At 40.3% G+C, this 24,325-nt stretch overlaps 2 protein-coding genes and 1 long non-coding RNA gene across 4 annotated transcripts in view; 1 reads left to right on the forward strand and 2 right to left on the reverse strand.

The window, feature by feature from the left end:
• Positions 1-285: 285 nt before the first annotated feature.
• Positions 286-8,553, reverse strand: tmprss7 (transmembrane serine protease 7). Its single transcript, XM_024280674.2, has 18 exons — positions 8,230-8,553; positions 7,057-7,261; positions 6,860-6,990; positions 6,727-6,794; positions 6,463-6,656; positions 6,360-6,395; positions 6,059-6,287; positions 4,820-4,944; positions 4,582-4,694; positions 3,806-3,912; positions 3,571-3,707; positions 3,246-3,353; positions 2,988-3,095; positions 2,801-2,917; positions 2,288-2,483; positions 1,879-2,147; positions 1,061-1,197; positions 286-968 (listed from the first exon to the last, which is right to left on the reverse strand). The coding sequence occupies exons 1-18, from the start codon at positions 8,299-8,301 to the stop codon at positions 807-809; spliced, it is 2,514 nt and encodes an 837-aa protein (XP_024136442.1). The 5' UTR covers positions 8,302-8,553; the 3' UTR covers positions 286-806.
• A 380-nt stretch (positions 8,554-8,933) lies between these two features.
• spata13 (spermatogenesis associated 13) overlaps positions 8,934-24,325 on the reverse strand; it is a 20,142-nt gene continuing 4,750 nt past the window's right edge. Inside the window, exons 2-14 of one of the 2 annotated variants that reach the window (XM_024280153.2) lie at positions 17,655-19,184; positions 15,863-15,904; positions 14,283-14,729; positions 12,995-13,139; positions 12,662-12,789; positions 12,322-12,501; positions 11,719-11,898; positions 11,416-11,595; positions 11,110-11,342; positions 10,831-10,960; positions 10,366-10,741; positions 9,265-9,339; positions 8,934-9,187 (exon numbers count right to left, since the gene is read on the reverse strand). In XM_024280153.2, the coding sequence (XP_024135921.1) occupies positions 9,006-9,187; positions 9,265-9,339; positions 10,366-10,741; positions 10,831-10,960; positions 11,110-11,342; positions 11,416-11,595; positions 11,719-11,898; positions 12,322-12,501; positions 12,662-12,789; positions 12,995-13,139; positions 14,283-14,729; positions 15,863-15,904; positions 17,655-19,184 (3,828 nt within the window). In that variant the 3' untranslated portion in view covers positions 8,934-9,005. The remainder of the gene's footprint in view (positions 9,188-9,264; positions 9,340-10,365; positions 10,742-10,830; positions 10,961-11,109; positions 11,343-11,415; positions 11,596-11,718; positions 11,899-12,321; positions 12,502-12,661; positions 12,790-12,994; positions 13,140-14,282; positions 14,730-15,862; positions 15,905-17,654; positions 19,185-24,325) is intronic. The other variant, XM_024280154.2, reaches the window with a different exon arrangement.
• On the forward strand, positions 12,718-13,253 carry LOC112151303. The gene is made up of 2 exons (XR_002920100.2): positions 12,718-12,849; positions 12,980-13,253. It is a non-coding gene; the product is annotated as an uncharacterized LOC112151303 (long non-coding RNA).

Here is a 24,325-nt window from a genome sequence, read left to right on the forward strand (position 1 = left end):
ATTTGTGAATTGACTCTTTTCTCTTTAGGGGACTGGGAGTGAACGTTAAGATCTTTAAAGCATTTCAGGGTTTGACAGGGTTCTCTGGGGAAGCAGACAAAGCGAGGAAGGAAGGGTCTACTTTCCCACGGCCCGGCTTTGCAGTGTCAGTCAACCTGATGTGGACTATAGCAGGAGAAACACTCACAATTTGCACTAAAGATGATTCCAGAATTATGTTCTGGAAAAAAATCACTCAAACAGAATTTAAATCCCAACTAACGAACCAGAACTCTCAGTAGCTGATGCTAGAACATCTCGTCAGTGATGGCTTACCTGTGTTTCCGAGACGCAGTACACCTCACAAGTTCTGCTTTTGGGGAGCGTCCTCATCGCACTGTCCCGGTAAGGTTTGCAGAGGCAATATGCACCAATACCAGGGGCATAGAAACGAAGGGGAGAGAGGAAATCCCTTCTGTTGCCTCCTCTTTAAAAAAAGAAAAAGGGAGCAGAAATCTGAGCTGAGCGGCTTGGATGCGGTGGGCTTTCACCGCCTCCCGATTACCTGGACTGTACGGCAGGTGTCACACAGAGCCCCTGAATGCAGCGCGGGGACAATGAGTCCACTATGAAAGGGTGCAAAGCCTGCACAGATATTGTAAGCTTCACTGAGGTGTTTGGAGGAACAACAGCTTAAAGCTGCTTCAATCAAGTGGTTACAGTATTATATAACATCTGACTTATCTAGTGTTCAGAAGCAAAAATAAATGCAAAACAGGCTTAAACATTTTAACGTTTTTATTAGAGATAAGATGATCCATTTCATGTCAGCTGATATGACTGTAGATCCAAGAAGTGAACTTGGTGACCCGTGTATAAACCCCCGGTAAGTTTGGTCTGCCACAGCCGGACCCCCAGCTGACAATCCCGATCAGGAACCAGCGACCCCCACCTGGCGCCTGACAGGACAAAGGTCCTCCTGAATCCCCCTGAGAAACCATGCGTAAAGGAAACAGCCTGATTCGGAGAGCAAGAATGCCACGGCACAATAATGCACAGTCAAACGCAGGAGATGACTCACCCTGCAGGCGTCCCGCGCTCCTGAAGGGACCCCGGCACAAAGCATGCGTGGGGAGATGAGGCCGTAAGTCTTTTTACACTCAGTCTGACTCATTATGGAGACCTCTGCTTTCTGCAGCACAGAGGGCAGCACCTTATCTGCAGAGGAGCATCGTGGGAAACAAGGATTTAAAACAAAAATAAGATTTAAATAATTAATTAATATCTAGTGATGGAAGAAATCTAATTAAGAAGAAAATGTAAAACTATTTTAGTCGAAAATTAAGGGAAATAAAGGATAGACAAAATCCTGACATTTCATTTTATGTTAATAAAAGATTATTTTTAAAGTTTAAGCAGTCTTTTATTTGAGTTTTTATGGAATATGAACTTATAAAGTGTCTTATTTCTTTAATAGTGAGATTTTTCAGTGGATTAACAGTTGTAGAACAATAGGATTCACAATTTGTTGGATGTATGTGTTTTTTTTTTTTTTTAAACAAATAGAAGTTTGGGTTTTGACTAAATAAATTGTGTTTCCGTCTAGGACAGGAGTTTGCAACCTGAGGCCCTGGAGCCACATGCGCCTCTTTGGTTAAAGGAAAAAAAAGGTTTTAATCTTAAAAAGATAACTAAAGTAAATAATAAGAGGCAAAGTTTAAAAAAAGGTAAACTAACTCAAACTTTATTCAGAAATGCATCAAGTGGTGCGGCTTCATAGTTTACCAAAGTTCTACTAAAACACGACAAATTTTTGGGTACGTGCACCATAGAAAATCAATTGGAGGTCAGTCAGCACTGGATTCCCTCTTAAAGTAACTGAAATTGGATTTTCCTCACCATCCTCCGATTTGTACCCCCACCCTGTAACCACGCAGCGGTGATTGTCGGTCACTGTGTGGGACGAGGGCGGCACACACACAGACTGCACCAGCGGGCTCAGGGAAGCAGGCCAGGGCTTCTTTAGCTGCAGAAGGGCAATGTCGTAGTCAAAGGTGTTTGGGTTGTAGTACTCGTGCAGAACGATCCGCTGGATCTCTGCCACGTAGCTGGCACTGCCCTGGGTCAGCATGCCGAGATGGGCGCTCCAGTATCGAGGGTCAGACAGTCTGCAGAGTCAAAGTTCAGAGGTCAAGACCTGAAGAAATGCGTCTTAGAGAGCCTATAGCACGGACAATACTACAGTTATTGTTGATACAGAATCATCCAAAAGTAAATGGATCAAATCTGCAAGGACTGAGGGGCTGACCTGTCTTTGCTGAAACAGTGAGCGGCTGAAACGAGCCACTTGGAAGAGACCACAGAGGCGCCGCAGTACATGTTGCCGGCAAAGTGAAGGCTGACCTGCCAAGGCCACTCCCCTTCCAGTGCATTAACTCCGCCCACAATACGGCCGAAGCCTAACGATGAATTCACCCTCGTCAGTGGGGAGGGACGACCACAACCTGAGGAGGATGTAGAATCAAGCTGTTAAGAGCATTTCAAGGATGTAAATGTGCAGCTAGTTACAAAATGATGCTTTGTCTTTGTGTTTTTAACTCTTTCTTTTTTTTATTAACCATTTTTTAATTAATTGAGTAAAATGTAATAGCAACTTGTAATATAGTGGTGGCAACCTTGGAGGATTAAATAACACTCCTTAATGCTCACTCTCAGTCTTTAGTCAATAGTGGTGGAAATTAAGTGAGATTATTAGTCAGATTTGTTTCTGTGAAAGACAATAATTTAAAATGAAAGGCGCATGAGGGAAGTGGCGGCTCACCACAGTCTGCTTCATCACTTCCATCCTTACAGTCACTAACACTGTCACACTTTGCATTCTTCTTCAGAATGCAGGATCCACTTCTGCACTGAAACCTGATGTCGGAGCAGGTTGTTTCTGAAATAACAGGATGTTGTTATTGTCAAAGAGGAAAATTGGCATCTTGAATCATGTAGGTGACTCTCACCCTGAGTGCAGTTCACTTCATCAGATCCATCCCTGCAGTCTCGCTCTCCGTTGCACACAAACAAAGGGTGTGGAGGATGCTTCGCACCGCAATTCATCGTGGAGCTGGCTGTGGAAACATTCTCCATGGATGAGTGGCGCCACACAATTAAAAACATTTTTATTGCAGGACCTCATTGCCAGTGTTGTGTGACTGCACAGTTAAAATGACACCTTCCTTATTCGTCTCAAATGTTTGATGACGTGTGAAACGACTCACAGCAGAAGACCTCGTCGCTCTCATCCTCGCAGTCGTCCAGCCCGTCGCAGAGACGCGTTTTTTCCACGCACAGCCCGGTGGTGCACAGGAAGTGGCTGTCTGGACAGGCTGGTGGAAACATTTTGTGATCAAATTTTGAAGCTAAAAACAACATGGTAACATCCATCCGTTTTCTTAACCCCTGTTCAGGGTCAAGGGGTTGCTGGAGCCTACAATTACTCATTCTGCAGCTGATGAAACTGTGAAATACTTTTAAAAACTCGTTGCCTTGTGGTCATGAGATCTTCTGTTTATCTATCTATGGGTACAGTGCAGCAGATCTTACGCTGGCTGACGTTGTAGCTGCTGTAGAAAGCCTGGAAAGGCAGAGTGGAGGTGCGAGAGCTGCAACGAAACTCCATCTCTGGATCATGGTCAGGAATCCGAAACACAGTCTGATGTCCCACATAGCTGCCGCAGAAACTTCAGAAGAAGTACGGACAAAACTATCAAAGTGTTCATGTTTACTAGTGAGTAGTTCAGTGTTTTGACAGCAGGAGTGTGCAGATTTAGCCGCTTACATGAGTTCATTGACCTTCCACCAGCCGCTGTCACAGCCCTTCATCTCTTTGGGTTTCAGCTCATAGTTGTGGAACTGCAGTGCGACTCCTAAACTTGGGTTTGGGGCCTGCAACAAAACAGAACATAGTTGTCAGAAGAACACAAATCTATGTGAACCTGAAAAAAGACTGAGCCAGCTCAGAGGAAAGTGAGCCTTCTGTCAGTTTTTCAGCAGTATAAAGATCAAACTTTATTTCCCTTGGATCCCTTGGATGTTTTTAACCAAATTCTGAGATTAAAGGCAGCATTTTATGATTAAACTCAAATTTTAGAGAAAAAAAGTCATAATTTTGTGATTACTGTCAAAATTCTGAGATTAAAGTGGAAATTCCAAGAAAAAAAAGTTAAAATTTTGAGATTGAAGTCAGACTTTTCTCCTCAGAAATCTTTTTAACAGTCAGATTTCCGACAAAAAGTCAAAATTCTGAGAAAAAAGTCAGAACTTTTTAATCAAAGTCAGTAGCTCGAGAAAAAAGGGTTAAAGTTTTAATATTAAAGTCAGATTTTGGCGATTAAAGTCATTCTTCTAACTTTTTTATAAGAATTCTGATTTTTTTAAGAGTCAGATTTCTTACAAAAAGACAATATTCCGAGATTTAAGTCAGAATTCCAAGTTAACAATTATTCTTTTTCTGCACCCATAATGTTTACCACTGCTGTCAGAAAATGCCAGGATTGCTGTTTAAATCAAGGCTCCACTGCACATAATTCAATACACAAAAGATTGTTTGAGGACCTGAAATTTCCAGATGCATGAACACTGTGGGGGCAGCAGGCTGGGGTAGAAGGGGCTGTAAATCCGACCGTTGCTGTCAGACTCCGACTGGATCTCAATGTGAGACAAACATTCTGGTAAAAAAATAAAAACTTCCTTTAAATATTGACCAGTGAATCTTTAGTAACTATAGGAGATCAACTTTTGGAAGAGGAATGTGTTCCACAGACCAAAACAGGAACTGACTAGAGAGTCATACTTTCCTCAGCAATGGCCTCAAAGTGGCCTTTGAAGCTTTTGTCTCCATGTGTCATTCTGAAGGTCAACAGCATGACATTGGAGGTCGAGACAATGGAGAAAGAAGTGGACACCAACTCACACAGCCTGCAGCAGAAACACATCCATTTTTTTCTTAAGTGAAATCAAATTATTTATCAGGTAAAAAAAAAAGTTAAAGAAACTGAAAAAACTGAATGTGGAACCGACATTTTTATTTTATTATCATTAACTTTTAACTCCTAATGTCTGAATTTATTTTCAATAATAATAATTAAAAAAATCTTTAATATTTTTGCTGTTTAAGTAGATGCAAATTTTTGTGGAGTCCTGGATTTTAAGAGAAAATATGACATGAAAGAGTTCAGATTTTATACCAAAAAAACTAAATAAAATTACCATCCATATTTCAAGTTTTTACATAGTTTGGAAATTAATACTGTACTATAATTCAAAACTATGATGAAGTGTTAGGGCCAGTTTACAAACAAAAAAAATGTTTTATTACAACTTTAAATCTCGTAAATTAACGAGAGAAAGTCATATGTTTATGACTTTAAAAGTTATGACTTTTATTCTTGTGCATTTATGTATCTTAAAGTCGGAAATGTATGATTTCATATCTCTTAAATATACGAGAAAAATTTCGTACATTTATGAGAAAATTAGTTGTACATTAAGTAATAAATTAACGAGAAAATACAATGGAGTATTAGGGCCACCGAAAAGAAAGTAATAGTATGAGATTAAAAGTTGTAAATTTACCATTTTTAATCTTGTAAATTTATGAGTTTTTCCTTGTAAATTTATTATTTTTTTCTCATAAATTTATAACTTTTCTTGTAATTTTATTCCTTTTGTACCGTAAATATAAGTGTTTTAAAGTCATAACAGGGATAAAGTCATATATTTACGACTTCAAAAGTCATCGGCTAAATTTATGACTTTTTTTCTTATGAATCTTTGAGGAAAAATAAAATAAATAAATTAAATAGTTGTTATTCAATTTTTTAATGTTAACTGGCCCTAATACTCAGTCTTAGGTTCCTTTCAAATACAGTAATTTAAATTACATCAGGAGTATGTGAAGGGACATCATAAATAAGTGACTCAGACATGAGCGACTTGAGACTTTTTTTTTTTTGCATTAAACATTATTTGTAACTTGAGGATTTCTAACATGTGAATTGTATTCAATACTGACTGTCAGCTGCAGTCTCACCTGTGCAGGATGCGCCCTCTCATGGGCAGCAGAGCGTCGTACACAGTCAGCGCATCGTTCACACAGTCCGTGGGCTCAATTACAAAAGAAGTCACAGTCAGGCGGATCAGAGAGCCGGGGACGGAGGTGAGCTTTACATGGCAGTTCACACCCCCCCACGGCGAGTAGACATTCAGGGGGACGCTGGCTCCAGGAAGGTTGGCATATAATTTATCTACACACTGAGAGTCTTGAAGGTGGAAGAAAAAAAAAGGTAAGTTCTGACTTTGATGTCTGAAGTGAAGTGAAGTAGTGACTGTACCTGCTGTGTTGGATGTATAATCTGAGCGGTCAACACCTGCAGACACGACAGAGAAGTTGACTTCAGGGAGAATTAACATCCTTACAAGCGATCAGAAAGGTACCGTTGACGAGGATGGAGTCTATGTCAACAGGGAGCCCCATCAGGTATCCCACAGAGGACCGGTTCTTCAGGCTGGTGTGGACCGAGTCTCTGAGAATGGCCTCTAGACATTCCTCACACATGGCTGTGCTTTTTAGCTGGGGCACTATGAACACCATCCAGAAATGGACCAGCACCCCTCCTTGGTCGTTATTACTTAAAAGACAAAAAATAACTCTAAATATTGGCCTCTTTGTGGCTCATGTTGGCCCACGAGAAGCTGTACCTGAGGTCTGAGATGACCGCCTGCTTGTAAAGTTTTGCCACTGATGACATCTTGTACACATTGCTCACCTAGGAGACACAACCAATGAATACTACATTCCTTCACTCACTGTTATGCAATATACCAAACATACCACAACTTGTATTTTGGTTGCCATGGACACAAACTCATGGGACTCTGTCTGACGGTACTCAGGGATAAACTCCACATTTGCAACCCGGAACATCCCAGCAAAGTAGGCTCCGTTGTAACTTTCCCTGCGGACTAAACCAAACTTTTAATAACAATAATTAGTGATGATAATTATTTAATTGAAATAACTCGACTTACAAATAAAAACCCACAGTAGGGACCAAATGACGGTCACCACCACAAACACCACTGCGGTCACGATGACTGCAATGTGTGGGATGTTCAGCAGGTAGGCCCACAGCCTCTTCAGGCCTTTGGGCTTCCGTCTGGTCTTCCGGTACATCCTGCGCAGCTTCTGCAGAGTGTGGTCCACGGTGGACACCTCCACTGACACGTCTGCAATCTAAACACACATATGACCCAGCATGCCTTGCAGCACCAAAGATCCAGAAATAAATTCCAGATTCATCTTTGTAGAGGTCATCTGGACACTACAAGACAGCGCAAAGGTTAAAAAAGACTTAAAATGACATTAGATCAGTTAGTTTTGTGACTGAAAGTTGAATACGGAGCAGTTTTTCCACTAAATAAAGTGAGTATTGTTGCATTTAAAGTGATGCTGCAAGCTTTGGTCAGCGGAAAGAGATGCTGCCGTCCTCGCTGCATCAGCTCATGAAAGAAATACTGTCAATGTGTTACCAAACGTTCATGAATTATTCACCGTTTGTCATTCCATACGCTGCAACAGCAGGGTATGGATTCCCAGCAGATCTTCAAAAAAAATACATACTTTACAGAGGCATCACAAAGCTTCTGATCTAAGGTGTAGATATATTTACACCAGTTCAGTTCTTTAAAATGTTAATAAAATATTTTATTTCTCTTATGAAATTAATCTAATTTAATCCAAAAGCAGCTTTTTTTATTATTATTTTTAAACAAAGACAAAAAGTAGAACCATTTGTTGTTGATCCCTTTGCTGGATTGATTAAAAATATATATATTTCTATAAAAAGTCTATAATTCTGGAGTTTCAATATTTGGAAAAGGAGAGAAAACTTTGATGATCTGATAAAAAAACATCTGTGAGACATGTGGAGGCACGCGCGATAGATTTCTATTGACGATGTGACAGATGAGGGAAAACAAAAACATTAAAATTGACTCTATAGGCACATTCTTTCTATTACTTCATAGAACAGCTGGAGACTGATTCAAAACATGTTTTTGTAGCTTTACAGTTTTCTAATAAAGTAAATTTGCTGACAGATGGATTCCCAAACAGCTAAAAACAGCTGCAGCAAACACGTTTTTATGGTCATATTTGTGGATTTTAAATGTCTGAAAACTGTTTTTTAATGATTTACTTACACTAGCTGTGTCCTCTTGAGATGCATCATCATCTTCTCCGCTTGTCTGCTTGGTCTCCTGCTCTGTGCCCATGACCCAGAAATCCCATCTAATCTAATTTCCATTTGCTTTTTCAGTCATTCTCCTCTCTTTTCAGAACAGTAACTCTCAGATGTGGTGTTGAGCCACAGCGCACGCCGCTCAGCGCCTCATTCAGCAGGTGTCTGAAACCAGATCCTTCAGCACAGACGAGCGGTGGAGAAAGAGGGAGCTCCCTGAAAGCAGCATATCGCCTTCATGCCAGCGCCTCAGGTTTCATGCATTAGCCTTCCGCTCCACCTTTGATCAAATTAAATAATATTCAGAAAAATCATTGGTTTGAAAAAGGAATTCATATGTTTGTATAAGTGTTTATTTACAGTGTTAAACAGTTTATGCAGATGTGCTTTTAATCCATTGGTCAAAAGGGGAAAAAAGGGTCCAGCCTTTGCGTTTTAAACTAAAACCGTATGTCAGTGTAAAAGCAGAATATATATCTTTGTCAAATAAAAAAAAAATCTTTAAGCTAAAATAAAAAAGGGCATCATTTGAGTAAGCAGCATCTTTAACAAACTATTAAAATAGACATTAGGTATTTTAACACTGCCCTTTTCAAATTACAGGCACCGACTTTATACACATAAAAAAACACACATTGTGGCACAAAAACAAAACCTGACAATACATTCATTCACACAAAAAAGGTGTTTAATGCGAGCTCTGAACATGCAGAGAGGATGAATAAATGAAGCGACATGTCATTTCCTGAAGAAGGCATTCCGGGTGAAGGTGTACAGCAGGTGGTGGGGCTTTTGTTTGGGCGGTTCAGCCAGAGTGAAGACCTGCTGCTCAGGCACGCTGGTTGGAATGGTGATGTGGCGCTGCTGAAGCGGAGGGAGGTTCTGATGGAGCAGTGCAGCAGAACCAGAGTAACCAATGTCTACGAAAACAGAAACAATTAAAATAGAAATAAAAAAATATATACATTTAAAGGGAAAAATCAAAGTATTTACTTACTCTTAATCTTTCCATGTTTTGGTCTTCTGGCATTAATGATGGCCTGTTTTCTTTGCTCTTCACTGATATCTATTCCTACAAAGAAAAGCAAAAAAAAATACATGTAAAACAGAATATTTATTGCCACCAACTTCATTTATGATATGTCATTGCAGGGATTATTGCTTATTCAGGTATTTTTATTTTTTTTTAGCTGAATTGATTTTTAACTGAACATTTTAAGTTGTCGACTTCAATCAAAATGAATGTTTTGGGTGCTTCTAACATGTTTTTGTGTCTTTTTTGATGATGGAGGACATATTGATATATAAAAAATGAGCTTAAAATTGCATTTTTGAGTTTGTTTGTTCAAATCATTTGGAATCAGGAGCAAATGAAAAATGCTGTTTAAAAAATATTGGATTTTTTACATGAAAAATATAATGGGCTCCACTTGTAGATGACTAGATCCATTTTCCTCGTTTGAGCTGGCATCCGGCTCAAAACTGTACAGCTGGATAGCTCCAATATTGCTCGCCATTTTTGTTGCACCGCTAATGTTAGCTTAGGGGTTGTACGCTAGCATGGGAGCTCTCAGCAACAGGGAGGGGAAAGAGGATAGGATTGCTTTACATCCACAGTCCCGCCCACAATTCAGAGGTGAAGTCTTAATGAACTAATACTGCTCTGTAAAAACGATATTTGTAACATTTTGGCTAAAAATAGCATCATATTTTCAAAAGATAATTGGAGGGGGGACATTAAAGCGGCCTAATTTAAGAAAAACTGGAAATTGAGACCAAATCCAAATTCTTCCCGTCCAAATTTAGGGCCATTTGAAGGAGTAAGGTCGTCTGAAAATGTTTTTTTAAGGGCTAATCCTCGCAGCGGAGGGATACAGAGCCCTACGCTGCAAGGGTGTTCCACGCCACTGCGCTTTTCTTCATGCGGGTGTGCTCTGATGCACTGAAGTTTAATTCAAATGTGCTTGACCTTATAAAGTTATAAAACCAATGCTGTTATGTATTTGTGAGCTGACTGGTGACAATTGATTATGTCATCGAGTGGGAGTAAAGGCCGAATGTGAAAACACCATTTTATCTCTCCGTTTGAATCACCCACCCATCTCTTGGTCATCCTTGACTCTCTGCCTCTCTTTAGAAAAGGCCTGCAGCCACCTCTGCTTGTCCTGGGCTTTTCGGCAGCACAGCACACACATTAACTCTAAAGTGGAGGTGTTGCGCAGGCGAAAGGCGTTCCTCAGGTTCAGGCCCAGGTTTGGGTCCCGCCCATCAGGCACGTCCAAGACCTCGGTCTGGTCCATATCCAGCCGTCCGCGGTAGTGGAGCAGATCTCTGCGCAGGACGTCCTTTTTGCAGAAGATCAGCTGGTGATCGAACAGGAAGAAACTCCGCTGCTGCAGCTTGCTCTGCCGGACCGCTCGAGTCAGCTCTCCGGAGTGGATCAGCTCGGAGCTGCGCTCCAGAACGTCCGGCCCCTGGAACACAATCATAGAAGCAGAATCGATTTATGTGATGAACATCCAAAAGGATGCGTTAAATGTTCATATGAGAGAGTCGTCCTCACCTCCCAGTGCAAAATGGAAACCTGCCAATGAGCGATGGTGTCGATGCTCTCCAGCCGCCTCTTCCTCTCATTGATCAAACTGGCCACGTTCTTCATAGCTTCATATGCTTCACTGACCCCACTGTGGTCACTGGAATCAAACAGTGAGGCGACCATCAATAATCCAAGCAAAAAAAGGCTTTTTATCTACTAATTTTATCATCCAAAAAAAAAAAAAATATTCCAATTTAGTTTCTACATGACTAATTAAAATATTTTTGAATGAGTTGTAAATGTTACCTGTGGTCTTTGGGTGTATATTTGAGCAGTTCTCCCAGCTGCAGCGGGTATTTACAGATCTTCTGGACTGGCGTGAGCAGGAAGCCGGCGATAGAAATGTCAATCATCTGTTGGAGGAGGCGACAGGCCTCAAAGAAATGCTTATATTTCCCCATCTTCATGAGGCGCTGCAGCTCCGCACAGGCGACCGGGTGAGTGTTACAGTACTCTGAGTAGATGGAAAAGCCTTCCCCCTTGAGGTAAAGAGAAACACTCAGTTAGTATTTAAGGATTTTAAAGGTGGGACAGAAGGAGCGGTGTGCAAACCTGCAGGAGAAAGCAGGAGCCGATTTCACTGAGATGCGGTTGCTCTTTGTTGTACTTTTTTTCCAGATCTCGAAGGAACTGCCTCTGAAAGCGGTAAATGTCTTCAATGTTGCTGAAGATGATCTTCAGCTGCTGCTCGGTGAACATGTCGGGGTGTTTCCGGCACTGACGGATGTACCCCTGGAACACACAAAGCTTTCTAAAATCTGGCCAGCAGGTGGCAGTGTGGAGCAAAGTCTAAAATACATTATTGACATTTACTGAAATTTAGACGTACACTGAGGATTTTTAGGAAGAAAATACCTCACAGATGTCTTTGAGGTGTTTGATGTAGATGCGTTCAGTGTTCATGATTTCCTGGACGACGTTGGATCTCATCTGCTTCCTGTGCTGGTTGTTGGGTGCGTCCCTGTGCGGTGGATCTTGCTGGTCGGCCACACTCTCAACACTTTCAGCACCCGAGTCCTCCTGGTTCACACGCACCTGAAACACCCGAAACATGAGCCCTCTGAACCACAATGTCCAACATGCGGTCTTTAAGGCGTGTGAAGTTCTTGACATATTTTTGTAATTTCCTTTAAACTAAGAACTACAAGCGAACAAAATAACCTACTTAAAAATTACCATGGCAACTGAAAGTGGAGGTTATGGTTCCTGTTCATGAACACGGATTGAGCACAGCTGATGCCCATCTGCCAATCAAATGACATCACCATGGTTACGCCAGCCTCCCTAATTAAGAGTCAACTGTCAATTAGTCCTAGTCACCAGAGAAACCAGCTGGCCCTTTCAGGCTGGAGCCTCTTCACACACTGTTTAGAGGGCTTTCTGAATTTTGTTTGGGGCTTAGTCAGTTTGCCAGTCTTTTCTGTGCTGCTGGAGAGCAAACACGGGGTCACAACTTACTCTCACAAAGCTGGAGGGAAACCAGGCTTCCCTGTCAGCTCCTCTGCCCCACCACCAATCCTTATGCGAGGCGTCCAGGACCCGGATAACGTCTCCAGCCTTGAAGGCGAGCTCCTGCTCCTCCATTGTCACATGGTCCCAGAGAGCCTCCGCATACACGGCGTGGCCACAGTTTATCCACTGAGTGACACACACAGATAAGATAAGCACACAATTACAAGGAGGCTAAGCCCAAGTCTAACATGTAAGATTATGTCGAACATGTGAGTACAGCAGGGCTTGTTTTCATGAACCACATGGCTGCTCACAGATGAACGATCAGGAGGGTTCCCAGCATTACCTCGTTGAGCGCAGACAGCTCCACCCCCGACTCGAGGTAAGGTGTGACATCAGTGAGTTCGTCGAAGCTGCCCTCCTCCTCCTCACTCACGCTGTCATCGAGGGTGGCAGAGCACTCGGAGATGCCATCTGCGGCATGTAAACAGAGATTACAAAACAGCACCGAGCAGATGGATGAAATAGATGCAGGTGTGTGCAAATGATGCAACTGCAGCATATCTTGATCTGTTTTGTTAACGTGACTTCTGAATCTGCAGCAAACCCCTTGGCTCTGCGTCAACTATGTCCTCCTCTGACATTTTTCCTCTTGTACACAAAGGATTCCAGCCCTCACCGCTGAGCACTCTGTGGAGCTTGCGCCTCCCCACGCGGTCCAGTCCAATGGGGGTGCTCTGGGAGAGAACAGAGGGACGGAACCTGGCAGACACTCCTTTGTAGGGGGGCACCTGGTGGGAGGGGATCGGTGGGCGCGACAAAGGCTGCAAAGATGAGAAGCAGCAAAGGCCCTGGGATTAGCATGTCTCTGATGTCACATCCAGGTAGATTCCATCAAAGTGGAAGAAAGCCTCTTCAACAATAAAAGATAAACTCAGGTCTACACACTGATCATACACTTTTAAAGAACAACCTCTTTCTCTCAGAGCATTGAACATGACAGCCAGGAGAACCAAGGAGTGGCTCAGCTAGAAGCATATGATGGTTCTGGAGTGGTTTTGGAGGGAAGTCAAATTGTGTTGCTCTGTGACAGCCCAGAAACCTGACTGATCTAGAGAAGATCTGTTTGGAGGAGTGGGACAAAATCCCTTCTGCTGCAGGACCTACAGGAAACGTTTGACCTGTGTAATCACAAATAAAGGCAACTGTACCAAATCTTAACATGGATTTTCAAATCATTAAAAAAATTGGGATTTCCAGATTTTTGTTTTTAGATTATGTCTCAATGGAGGCAAAACCTAAAATAAAAACCTCAGAGCCTTCCATGAACTAGTGTACTTCACCCTATTTTGTTTGTTTTGGAGTGAAATATTTGCAACAGAAGTAAAAAAAAGAGACAATTTTGATGTTTTGGCCTCTTAATGAAGTTATGAACATATTTTTGATAGCTAATTTATATTAATATTTTTTCTAATGGAAAAAAAAAAATGCAAATTTTTAAATCGATTCTTTTTTTATTGAAAATAATCAGATTTTTGATACTTGATCTGCATTTGATGAATTCTCAAGTAGTGTTCTGTCTATTTATATGACCATGTGATTTATTGACACCTAAGAGTTCTTAATGACCTGTATCTGTGCCGGTAAGGTATAAACATCTGATTAGAAAATATGAACGGAAAAAAGATAATTCATGTAAAGAAAATGGTACGGTGAAAATATATATCAAGTTGCTTCCTCCCATTCCCTTTCAAGCAACCTATAATTGTTGTGTTTGACATGACTTTGTAAGTATGTAAACCTCTGTTGATTGTTTATGCATTATCCTTACTTTGATTGCTTGAAATAAATCATTTCTAATCTAATCTACTCTAAAAACACAAATAACTGGTTTAACAGAAATAATGTCTTGAACTCTTTTTAGGTTTGAAAATAAAGTCTGAGATAAATACGTGGATGAGGCTTACAGGGGGGAGGCGTTCCTCCTTCAGTTGTGCGTCTGCAGGAAACAGGTCAACGGCTCCGGCCACCGACATGCGGCGCTGAATCTGAGCGCCCCCGCTCATTCTGAAACTTTTAGGGCTGCTTTCATTCTCAAAATCACTGGAACCTTTCTGTGACAGAGTTTCTGCTGTCCTTTCTTCATGGTTTAGCTCCGCCGTTTCCTCGGGGATGGGATGCTTCCTGGAAACCAGCTGCGCGTAGTCGGATAGGGGTCGCGGTCTGGGGCGCACACTTCTCCTCCGGGGTTTGACGGAAGGTGTTTCTGCAGAGGGCGAGGCTGCATCTTCGGAAGATGTGGGCGACACCGGTGACTCCGAGAGGCTCGTTGGGGACACGGGAGCGGTGCCGCTTGCTGCTGGAGACACCTCCTCCTTAAGAAGTGCTTCTCGCCCTTCTAGATGTGATGCTACCTGGAAAATCAAAGCAAAAGTTCCAGTTAGACTTTGCTTTGGTCATAAAATATTCAACTCAGAGACAGATGACACTACTTGAAGAGTTAAATTCTGAAAAATAACAATATTATTATTTTTGGTAAGGCTGCCACGATTAGTTGATGACTAATCGACTATTTAAATAGTCAACGACTAATTTAATAGTCGATTTGCGATTACTTTATATTATATGGAGTTGGAGTGTAGTAAAGTTGAAAGTTATAATGGCATTATGCTAGTTTTGTGGCATTATGCTAGTTTTGGGATTCATTAAGGTTCTTTAGTCTATTTTGGAGTTTAGCAAATCTCATATATCTCAATATCTCAGCTACATGCTAGCTATTTTGGCAAATTTAGGATTTGTTTTCCATTTTCTAGGAGTTGAGCTAATATTTCAGCAACATGCTAGCTGTTTTAGCTAATTTAGGCTTTTTTAAAAAAGTTTTTTAGGCTGTTTTGGAGTTAGGCTAATTACACGCTAGCTGTTTTGGCTAATTTAGGCTTTTTTTTCACTTTTTTAGGGTATTTTGAAGTTTAGCTATTTTTTAAGCTACATGCTAGTTTTGGCTAACCTATGTTTTTTTCAGTTTTTTTTAAGGCTATTTTGGCATTTAACTAATATTTTAGCTGGCTATCAGCTTCAGCATTTTCAGTTGTTAGCTTCAGCGATTTTAGCTATCAACTTCAGGGTTTTTAGCTATCAATTTTAGCATCTACAGAGGCCAAATTTAGCATACAGCATTCACACTAGCATTATCACAAGTAGTGCTATATATTTAGTTTGTAGTAAGCTTAAAGCTAATAATGGTTAGATAAATACATCCAGTTTATGCATGACCCGATTAGTCGATTAATCTGAAAAAATAATTGGTGATTGGTTGACTATTAAAATAATCGATTGTGGCACCACTAATTATTAGTGAGGAACTTAATTTTTATGTTAATAAACACATAAAAATATGCAGATTTTAGAAAAAAGGTTGCCAAAAGTGCAAAAATTGTGACAAAACATCACAAGCAGATTTAATTCCTTTGCATTTCAATCAGAAGTTGCTCACTAATATAGAAACTACAACAAAGATTTTTAATCATCCATAAAAATCAAACCTCACCTCTTGCTTGTCTGAGTCTGGGTCTGGACCGCGGCATATGCACTGGAACGGCACACAGTGTGCTAGCACCATTATGAAACAAAAACACTAGCTGGCCTGCAGTTCTAAAGACCAAGCCATTAAAGCTTTCTAAGATTAGTTAAAGCCCTTAGATTCCTAAAGCAAACAAATCTGCTTTTACGATTCATTGTTACAGGAAAATCCAAAGATCGGCTACAAAAATTCGAAACTTTTAGTCCTATCTGTCCTGTTGCTGATAGCTGTCAAGAGCCTGGAGTTCACAGAGCTGAACTTTGATTCATGCTTCATCTACTTTTTAGAGAAGGAGGGGTGAAAGAGGGCTTTGCTCAGTCATCGCCTCTTACCTTCCCACAGGACTATGAGGCCCTTTTGCGCAAGAGCCACTAATCATAAACAAGGCCTAATCATTAACTCTCCCGACTCCTTCGGAGTGCCACAGCCCGGCAGGCTCAGCGTGCTGCTGTGCAGGAGCGGATACCGGGAATCGAACACAACCGCAGGAGGGGGAGAGCCGTGGCGGTAAAGACGACTCTCAGCTCAGGTTTATGACACATGTCCACAACGCTGGCAAGGTTCACATCGACATAACAGCTTATCTCAATAAATAAGGAACACACCAGATAACTTCATACTGACACAGGTAATGCTTCATTTCTGAAGATAAGGGTCAAAGCTCTTCAAGTAAAGGAACGCATAAATGATCCATTTGTTTTATATCAGATTCAATATTTGCTTTCAATTTTGGTTATATAAGATGCACTTTTATCTGTTTTTATTGGTCTACACGTGCATCTCTGTGTGTTGACAGAGTCTCTAGAGAGTCAAAGTTCATACATTTATTTCCTGCAGAAGTGCACTAAAACTCTTGAGAGTTTTGTGTTTATTTCCACCCTTTACATTACGAATAAAAAGCAACGTTCACAATCGGTTAAAGTCCCATTTTTAAAATATTTTAATATATTTTAAAAGTGTTTCCCAATGGTCTTTTCATTCTGATTATGCCGCTTTTAGGCAAAAATCAAGAAACCTGTTGTTTTCTAGGTTGGCAGGGAGTAAGCCTGAACTCATTTCCCGTCATCCCTTTGTCTACACCAGTTATGTGCAAATTTTCTTACTCGTGGACAACAGAAAGTTCTAAAATATGACAGAAGGGCTGGACCAGGAGCAGATTTGTGGCTTTTTTTGGTATTTCACCTCATAAAAGAAAGAACTAACACAGGATCTGGACAAAAACAAGCCTTAATCTTAATAATAATTACTTTAAAACAGAACATTTCAGAGGTTTTTATTTTTCAAATTTTGGTGCCATTTTCACCAATAGGTTAATGTCCCTTAGGGAAAAACTCAAACTCAGGGAAATGCTGCGTTCATGTGGTGTTGGAATAATCGGAAAAATGACTGTCCAACTGGAAATCACACATGATCACACAAAAAAGACTACATGAATGCAGAATAACTTTCTCTGCCTGAACAAAAGTGCATTTATCTGTAGAGCGCCATCTATGGGGAGACATCTGTATAATTCCAGCTGATGAGGAAAACGAAGACTTTATTGTGGACTACTGACTGTATTTGTACGTAACAACTACTTAATTTTTTCATCTGTTCCTGATTCACCACAGTTTAAATAAAGAATACTCAGAAAGTCAGTTTTAATCTAAATTATCTTCATCCTAGACCATGAGAAAAATGCTACAAGAACATGCTAAAAGCACCCAAAACTTTCACTGGAGTGTGTCTTTACAGGTGTGAGAAAGAGTTGCTGTCTTACCTGGTTTGGTAACAAGTTGCTGTTGTTCTGGTCTTGCTGTTGTGAAGGCTTTCTTTGGTTTTGTGGCGAAGAACAGCACTGGAGCTTTTCTTTAGAAGTGCTCATTGACCCAAAAGCTAGACGTTCATGTTGAGCAGACACATCAGCTGAGATCTGCTCCGTTGTCTCTGAGGGCTCCAAGAAAACACGGTCAATATTGCGATCCTCCTCAGATCCTCCGTCGTTATCGGGTTGGGGATGAACCAGAGGAGTATGTTCAACAGAAGCGATCTGGACGTTGACAGGCACAGGCCTGCGCTGTCTCTCATTAGTTTTAAGGCAGGGTACACGGCGAGAATAGTCGTCATGGAGACGGCTCAATGGTGACAAGGGAGGGGGAGATGGAGGTCCAGGGGAGGAGCTTCCCTTACGCCGAGCAGTTAGGTCAGTCATGCTGCCAACTAGCTTTAGCATCGATCCTTTAGTCTTCCAGAGGCCGCTCCTGTGGTTCCTCATACTGGATCGCAGATCTACTGAAGAGGCACTAGAAGTCCTTTGGATGTTTGGTGTCCCGTTGGACAAACCATTTCTCTGTGGGTCTTCAGGACCTGATGATGGGGCTTTGCGCCTAAAAGGAGCTTTAAATAAATTAATGTTCTCTGTGCTTTTACTGAGTCTACTCAAAACCTTCACGTTTGTGTTTTCGTCCAGATTCTCTGTTCTTGCATTGGCTTTGGGCGTCTGATTTTGTTCCCGTGGGGTAACCCCAGCTTCACGGTGACACCCTCCTGCTTGTCTCACATTTACTTTGTCAGATATAGAGATGCGTCCCGCTCCATACGCTCTTCTGATACTCCTTGAGAATCGCGGGTTCCGTGAGAATTCATCGAATTCGTACTCTTCCTCATCACAATCCTCCGCGCCTGAGCCGTACTGGTGAACGGCAGCCAACATCTGGCTTGGAACATCCGCCGTAGACGCACTGCATCCTTCTGAAGTGTTTAAATAATTTGCAGCGTGGTCAGGATGGCTAAAATCTGAGCCATTGGTCATGTGGTCAGTTGACGTGACGTGGTCTCCATTATAGATCGCTGCCTCTTTAGTCTGAATTCCTTGTAGCACAGATGATCGCAGCTTTTTAAACGAGTCTACAACCCCAAACCCTGACAGTCCGGTCCACGGCTGAGAGCTGCTGCTGCCGTGGGCCGCAGACGGACTGTCAGGAGCAGGAGTGTGCAGAGGGACAGGACCTTTCCTTGAATTAGAAAACAGCCTCATAATTTTTGAAGAGTAAGGTTTTCTTTCATGTTGACCTGAAACAGAACTGGACCAGGCAGAAGACTTGACGCCATTCAGTCGGCTCTCATCTGAGTGAGGAATAGGTTGGACAGGGGCACCACACCCAGGCAGCAGATATGGGACTGAACCCCTCTCAGCGTGGTTCTGAAATGGATATATGTCACTAAGTGGTCTGTTCCGGATCAGCGGATCAGCTTTTGAGCTCTGGAGACCAGGGTGAGGGTCAGACAAGACCCTTTCCGTTTGATCTGCCTGCAAGACAAACAAAGCTGTTCTTAATGACCTTCACGTGCTTTCCAGCAGAGCTCAGAGATCCATTCTAAAGCACAATGTACATAACACAGTTCACTAAAGCTGATCAGAAAGACAGAAATGACCTCAAACACCTTTCCTTTTAGTGTTTTTTTAGATCAAGTAACAAGTAAATAGAACTTAAGTGGAAAAATACATTTACCTAACAAGGGTTACAGAAAAATGTCCTCTAAGATATTAGAAATGACAAAAACGACGAGATGAGTAAACAGATGAATGATCCCCTGTGCACAGGGTCTGGAGGAGAAGGACCTTTCACTGAGAACACAACACGTATTTGTCCTTGGTGCTCCATTTCAACGTCCAAGGAGAGCTGAGGCCCAGGCTGGGGTGGTGGGGGGCGCTCAGTTCAGTTTTAAGGGGTGTGTGATTCATGGCAGTGGCTAAAGCAGCTGAAGCTTTGAAGTGCAGCTTTGTGAGCGTGACTAAGCAATGAAATTTGCTAATCCATTGTGATTAATGCAACAAATTGCCCTTTTTTCTCCAGATTACATAGAAAATTGAGCAATAGATCTCCCGGTCATCGGGTCAGTGATAACCTTAACGAATCATTCTCAGTGGTTACCCACTAAATCAATATAGAGACTCTCAATAGTACTCTTCATTTTGGAATTCTAGCTCAAAATATAGATTATCCATTCATCACCAAGGCTTAAGTAATCAAGTCAACATAAAAAAACATTCCCTCAAAACAGTAGTTTTATTACATTTAATGAAAATTAAAGTAGTTCAACCAAAAATGACTAAATATCACAAATTTGCAGCATAGTTTGATAAGTTTTTCTTCCAAAAACTTTGAAATTTTGCTATAATCTGTGTACTTTCATAATAATATGTGTACTTTTAAATATTCTTTCAGCAGCAGGAAAATGTACTTCTACTATAAAGGAATTCTGGAACTGCACAGCACCACCCTCTTTAAATTAGATTAATTAATTAGATTGATTAAGTAAAATCATCCTTTTTCTTAAGATGAGCTGAATTGTTCCCCTTCTTCATCATTACTATTTTATCCTAATTATAGTTAGCGATAATTCAACTATCAACATTTTCCCCCCAAAGTAAATCATTTTCCTGTATTAATATTTTTCTGTATGTTCCTGAAGAGACCATGAAAATATGCAGGTCAGTACGGCTGCCTTACGGTAAAACTATCCCGGCTCCATTCTTGGCTTGTATCCATTTACTCCAGCAGCCAAACAAAGTAGAATTTTCTGAAAAATGTAATCAAAAATTGTGCACTAATGTGTGGTTGTTGTGGCAAAAATTCAATCTATCCAATCCCAGAGTCTAATAAAAACAGGGATGGACTTCAACGGAAAAGTGCGACCATGAGAAAGAAGAAAGAAGCAGGTATGGGAATTGAGACTGCATACAACAAAGAGCTAAAGTCCATTAAGCTCTAACAGCACTTATGTTTTAAATCTTGGTGACTTATAAGATAAGCAGATGTTTATTGAGGATTATGTATTCTTTTACCTAATAAACAAGCTGTACAAATAAAAGAAAATGAAGACAATGTTTTAGGGCAAAATTATAGAAAATTGTTAAACAAAAAAAGAAAAACAAAAAAATTATAGAATGAATTCTGTGTTTTTTTAACCCTCGTGCTCTCTTATGGGGTCCAGATGACCCCACCCTTATATTAATGTGTGATCCCTTCCATGACAAAGATAGACAGGACTTTATGTCTGCCATGGAATATCAGTGAAGATAAAAAAATCCCTGAAAAAAAAGTTCAGTGTGCTGTCTTGTGGGGTCCAGATGACCCCGCTTTTAATGTAAACATGATTAAACTAGCACAAAGACACCACATCTTAAAATGTAAATTCCTTGAAGAACAAACTTTAAACAAACTGCCAGAATAAAATGTTCAGGTCATCCCATATTAAAGTTTCTTTTTCAAAAGCTTCTTTTCTTTACTTTTTGGTAATTATTTACCAAATAGAAAGAAAAAAAAGATAGGATTGCATATTAGGGCTGGGAATCACTGATACGCGATACATGGCTCACGATATCGTGATACTGCGATAATCGGTAAAAGTTGTCTCTAACTCACATTATAAAGAAGAACATATATTTTTTAGGAAAATATACCCCCATTTATTTTTTAGCTTGAACACAATAATAATTAACTTGTGTCTTATTTTGTGCAACATTGCTAAAATTAGTAATACTATTTTTGACAAGCACATACACCGATTAAATTTGAATTATCTGTAAATTCAGTGTTAACAATAGTAAACATGAAAAGGAGTGTCACTACTTTGTGTAAAACTGTTGTAAACAATACAACAAAAACTAAATAATTCACGTACAGGCACATTGGTGCTTGCGACAGCCAGTCTTACAACTGGCGCCCCCTATCTACCTCCAAAGGAACGTCTCACCAAAGGATAACAAATATAATGTTTTACAGCCTCTATAAATGAAAATAAAAGATTGATACTTAGTGAGAATCCATAAAGAATCAATCACAGGACTAAATATTGCAAAATACCAAAAATCAATATTTTCACCCCTAATCAAAAATACTAGCAGACAGGGCATTAAAACGTACGTACTGTAATTAAAAAAAAAAAAAAAAATAAGAAAAACGACTAATCAACTACTAAATTAGTCGTCAACTATTCTAATAGTCATCAAAGTCGTGACTAATCGACTAATCATGGCAGCTCTATGCTAAATAAAACTATAAGTTTAGAAAAACCTCATGATTTTACCAAGAATCATCATTGATCTAAAGAGAAAACAATAAAAAACTTTTCCATTCCGATCCATTTTGACTGTCAAAGGAAACGTAAACCAGCATCTTTATTTATGTTTGCATGTTGTAAATGGCAGTGGATAACATGCTGGTGCTTTCTTGTATATAATACCCTATACTGTTAATGCCATCTTCCAAGAAGAATGACATAATACAAGAAACTCCACAGCTGTCTGAGACCACAGTAACAAAAATGTCCTCACATCTTTGAGATGTTCTACTCTTTGTATGCAAACAAGCATATTTTCAAATATACATTCAAGCCTCACTTTTATATAACATTATAAGTAAATATTTTGGAAAGTGCAATTGAAATAGAGTATGCATACTTTATGTTTAGATAACACAAGATTATGCACAAAGTGCTTCTGCAACATTCCCATAATTCCCTGGTGCATGTTAAAAGGCAGATGAGCTTTCTCAATCAACCACTGTGGAATCTGCTGTCACTCCAACCAGCTTGCTTCATCACACTTATGTAAACACTGATCCACGGCTGCCAAGCACCGCTGCTGACAGACACTGAACACCCCCGAAAACAATGTGCTGCTTTGAAAACGCTGCTGAATCCTCTGCTTGTGCTTTCTCCTCCACAACAGAGGAAGACAATGTTGAGAAGCAACTTTCAAGAATAGATCAATATATCCATTTACTTCCTACACAGAGAGGTAAAGGGAAGTTTACAGCTCAAGTAGATTGTATTGAATAGTTTTAATATATGGAGGTTATAAAAGTCTGTCCCATCCTTCTTACTCTGTATTTCCTCCCTGAGGCAGCTGTTGCAGCTGGCACTTACTAAATCTTGGCAGCACTATTAATACGTTATGTTGACACAGACGGACATTTTTAAAGGATAAAATCCTCAACTAACTCTCCACTGTGTATGTTTTCTTAACCTTTAGCATTTAGATGTAAATAAAGAGACTGCCTTGAACGCAACTCTAGGTTTTATTGTAGAGACAATACAAAATAATGAAAAAAAGCATAAAATTATTTAAATAAAATAAAGAAAACTTAAAATGTGGGAAGTTGGACAATTTTATTGATGAATCCACATTTAAGATTTATTTTTTTGTAAAATGTTGATTTTATTTTCTAGGGTTTCAACCCGTTTGTAGCCACACAAAAACGTTAAAACAGCAGTTCGCAAAGAGGAGCTTGTTCCCAAAACAGGAACAGTTTATTGGGTTTTTTGGAGCTTGTTTGGTTTTGTGATTTCAAAATCTGTTGGAAGGCTCTTGGAATCTTCTTGCCATAAAACTTGAAATAGAAGCACTCTGTCGAGTTTCTCACGAGATGCTAAAGCTAGCAGTAGCTAACGAAACACCAAGGAATTGTGTACAAACTCCTAAATACAAATGTATTCTGTCATTTTTAATTTTTGTAGAAGGTATTAAAATAACTAAATAAAAATTGGAAATCAAATTTGGTGTGAAAAAATGTGAAATATTATATATAAATTTGCCCAACCATAATCAAAAGTGCAGTAAATATTTTCAGACTTTCAGAGTTTTGGTAGAAACATAACAAAAAAATATAGTGAAAAAAGTACCCAAGGATCAATAAGATATGCAATATAATTCCTCTTGGGGGGAAATATTTTCTCTGCTATTCTGATTACTACAAAAACTACACATTCATAAAACATCACATCAAACTATTCAAATGATCTAAAGTTCAACTTGAATGAACAGAAATGCTTTCCTTTTCCAGAAATTAAGTCAAAGTAAACAATGTTTACTGCTAGTCCATCAATAAAGTCATGCAACTACTAAGATCCAGACCATAAATACTCACGTACGCTTCAATATCTCTTCCTGCAGTCTGAGCTCACATCAGAATTTTGCTACGCTTTCACATGCAGCAAGTATGGGAGGATCTCTGTGTCTCACCAGCTTCCTTTTGCAAATCTGTTGATGGGAGCGGCACACTGGAGGCCCTGGTCCAGAGTTAATTAAGAGCTCAGGGAGGAGTACCCCCTCCACCTCCATACAAAAACACACATACACACACAGCAGCCGGCTGGAGCCAGATTAGACTCCTGGAGATGAGGAGGAACATGCACGCTGATGCACAAACATGCACACACAGAGGACGGAGGCAGAACTTTGTGTACATGTTTGATTCCAAAAGCACATATGCAATTAGCCAGAGCATCCTTTCCCATGGAGCGGAGGAGGTGCCGAGCCTTTTCAATAATCAACTCCCTTTCCTTCAAGTGGTTATGTAAGGCCTCATAAATGTGTGGTGTGAAGTGACCCTCTGCAACAAGGTTTACCTGCATGGAGGCATGTCTGCTTAGGGCTACAATAAA

Source organism: Oryzias melastigma, linkage group LG20 (genome assembly GCF_002922805.2).
Source record: "Oryzias melastigma strain HK-1 linkage group LG20, ASM292280v2, whole genome shotgun sequence".
Lineage (NCBI taxonomy): Eukaryota > Metazoa > Chordata > Actinopteri > Beloniformes > Adrianichthyidae > Oryzias > Oryzias melastigma.

Excerpts from the sequence above, each read along its gene's own strand:
- tmprss7 (XM_024280674.2), bottom strand. The coding sequence starts at position 8,301 with ATGGGCACAGAGCAGGAGACCAAGCAGACAAGCGGAGAAGATGATGAT. Across the intron at positions 6,991-7,056 it reads CCTACTGTGGGTTTTTATTT|TCCGCAGGGAAAGTTACAAC; the intron begins GTAAGTCGAGTT and ends AGTTTGGTTTAG. Across the intron at positions 4,945-6,058 it reads AGAGGGCGCATCCTGCACAG|GCTGTGTGAGTTGGTGTCCA; the intron begins GTGAGACTGCAG and ends TTTCTGCTGCAG.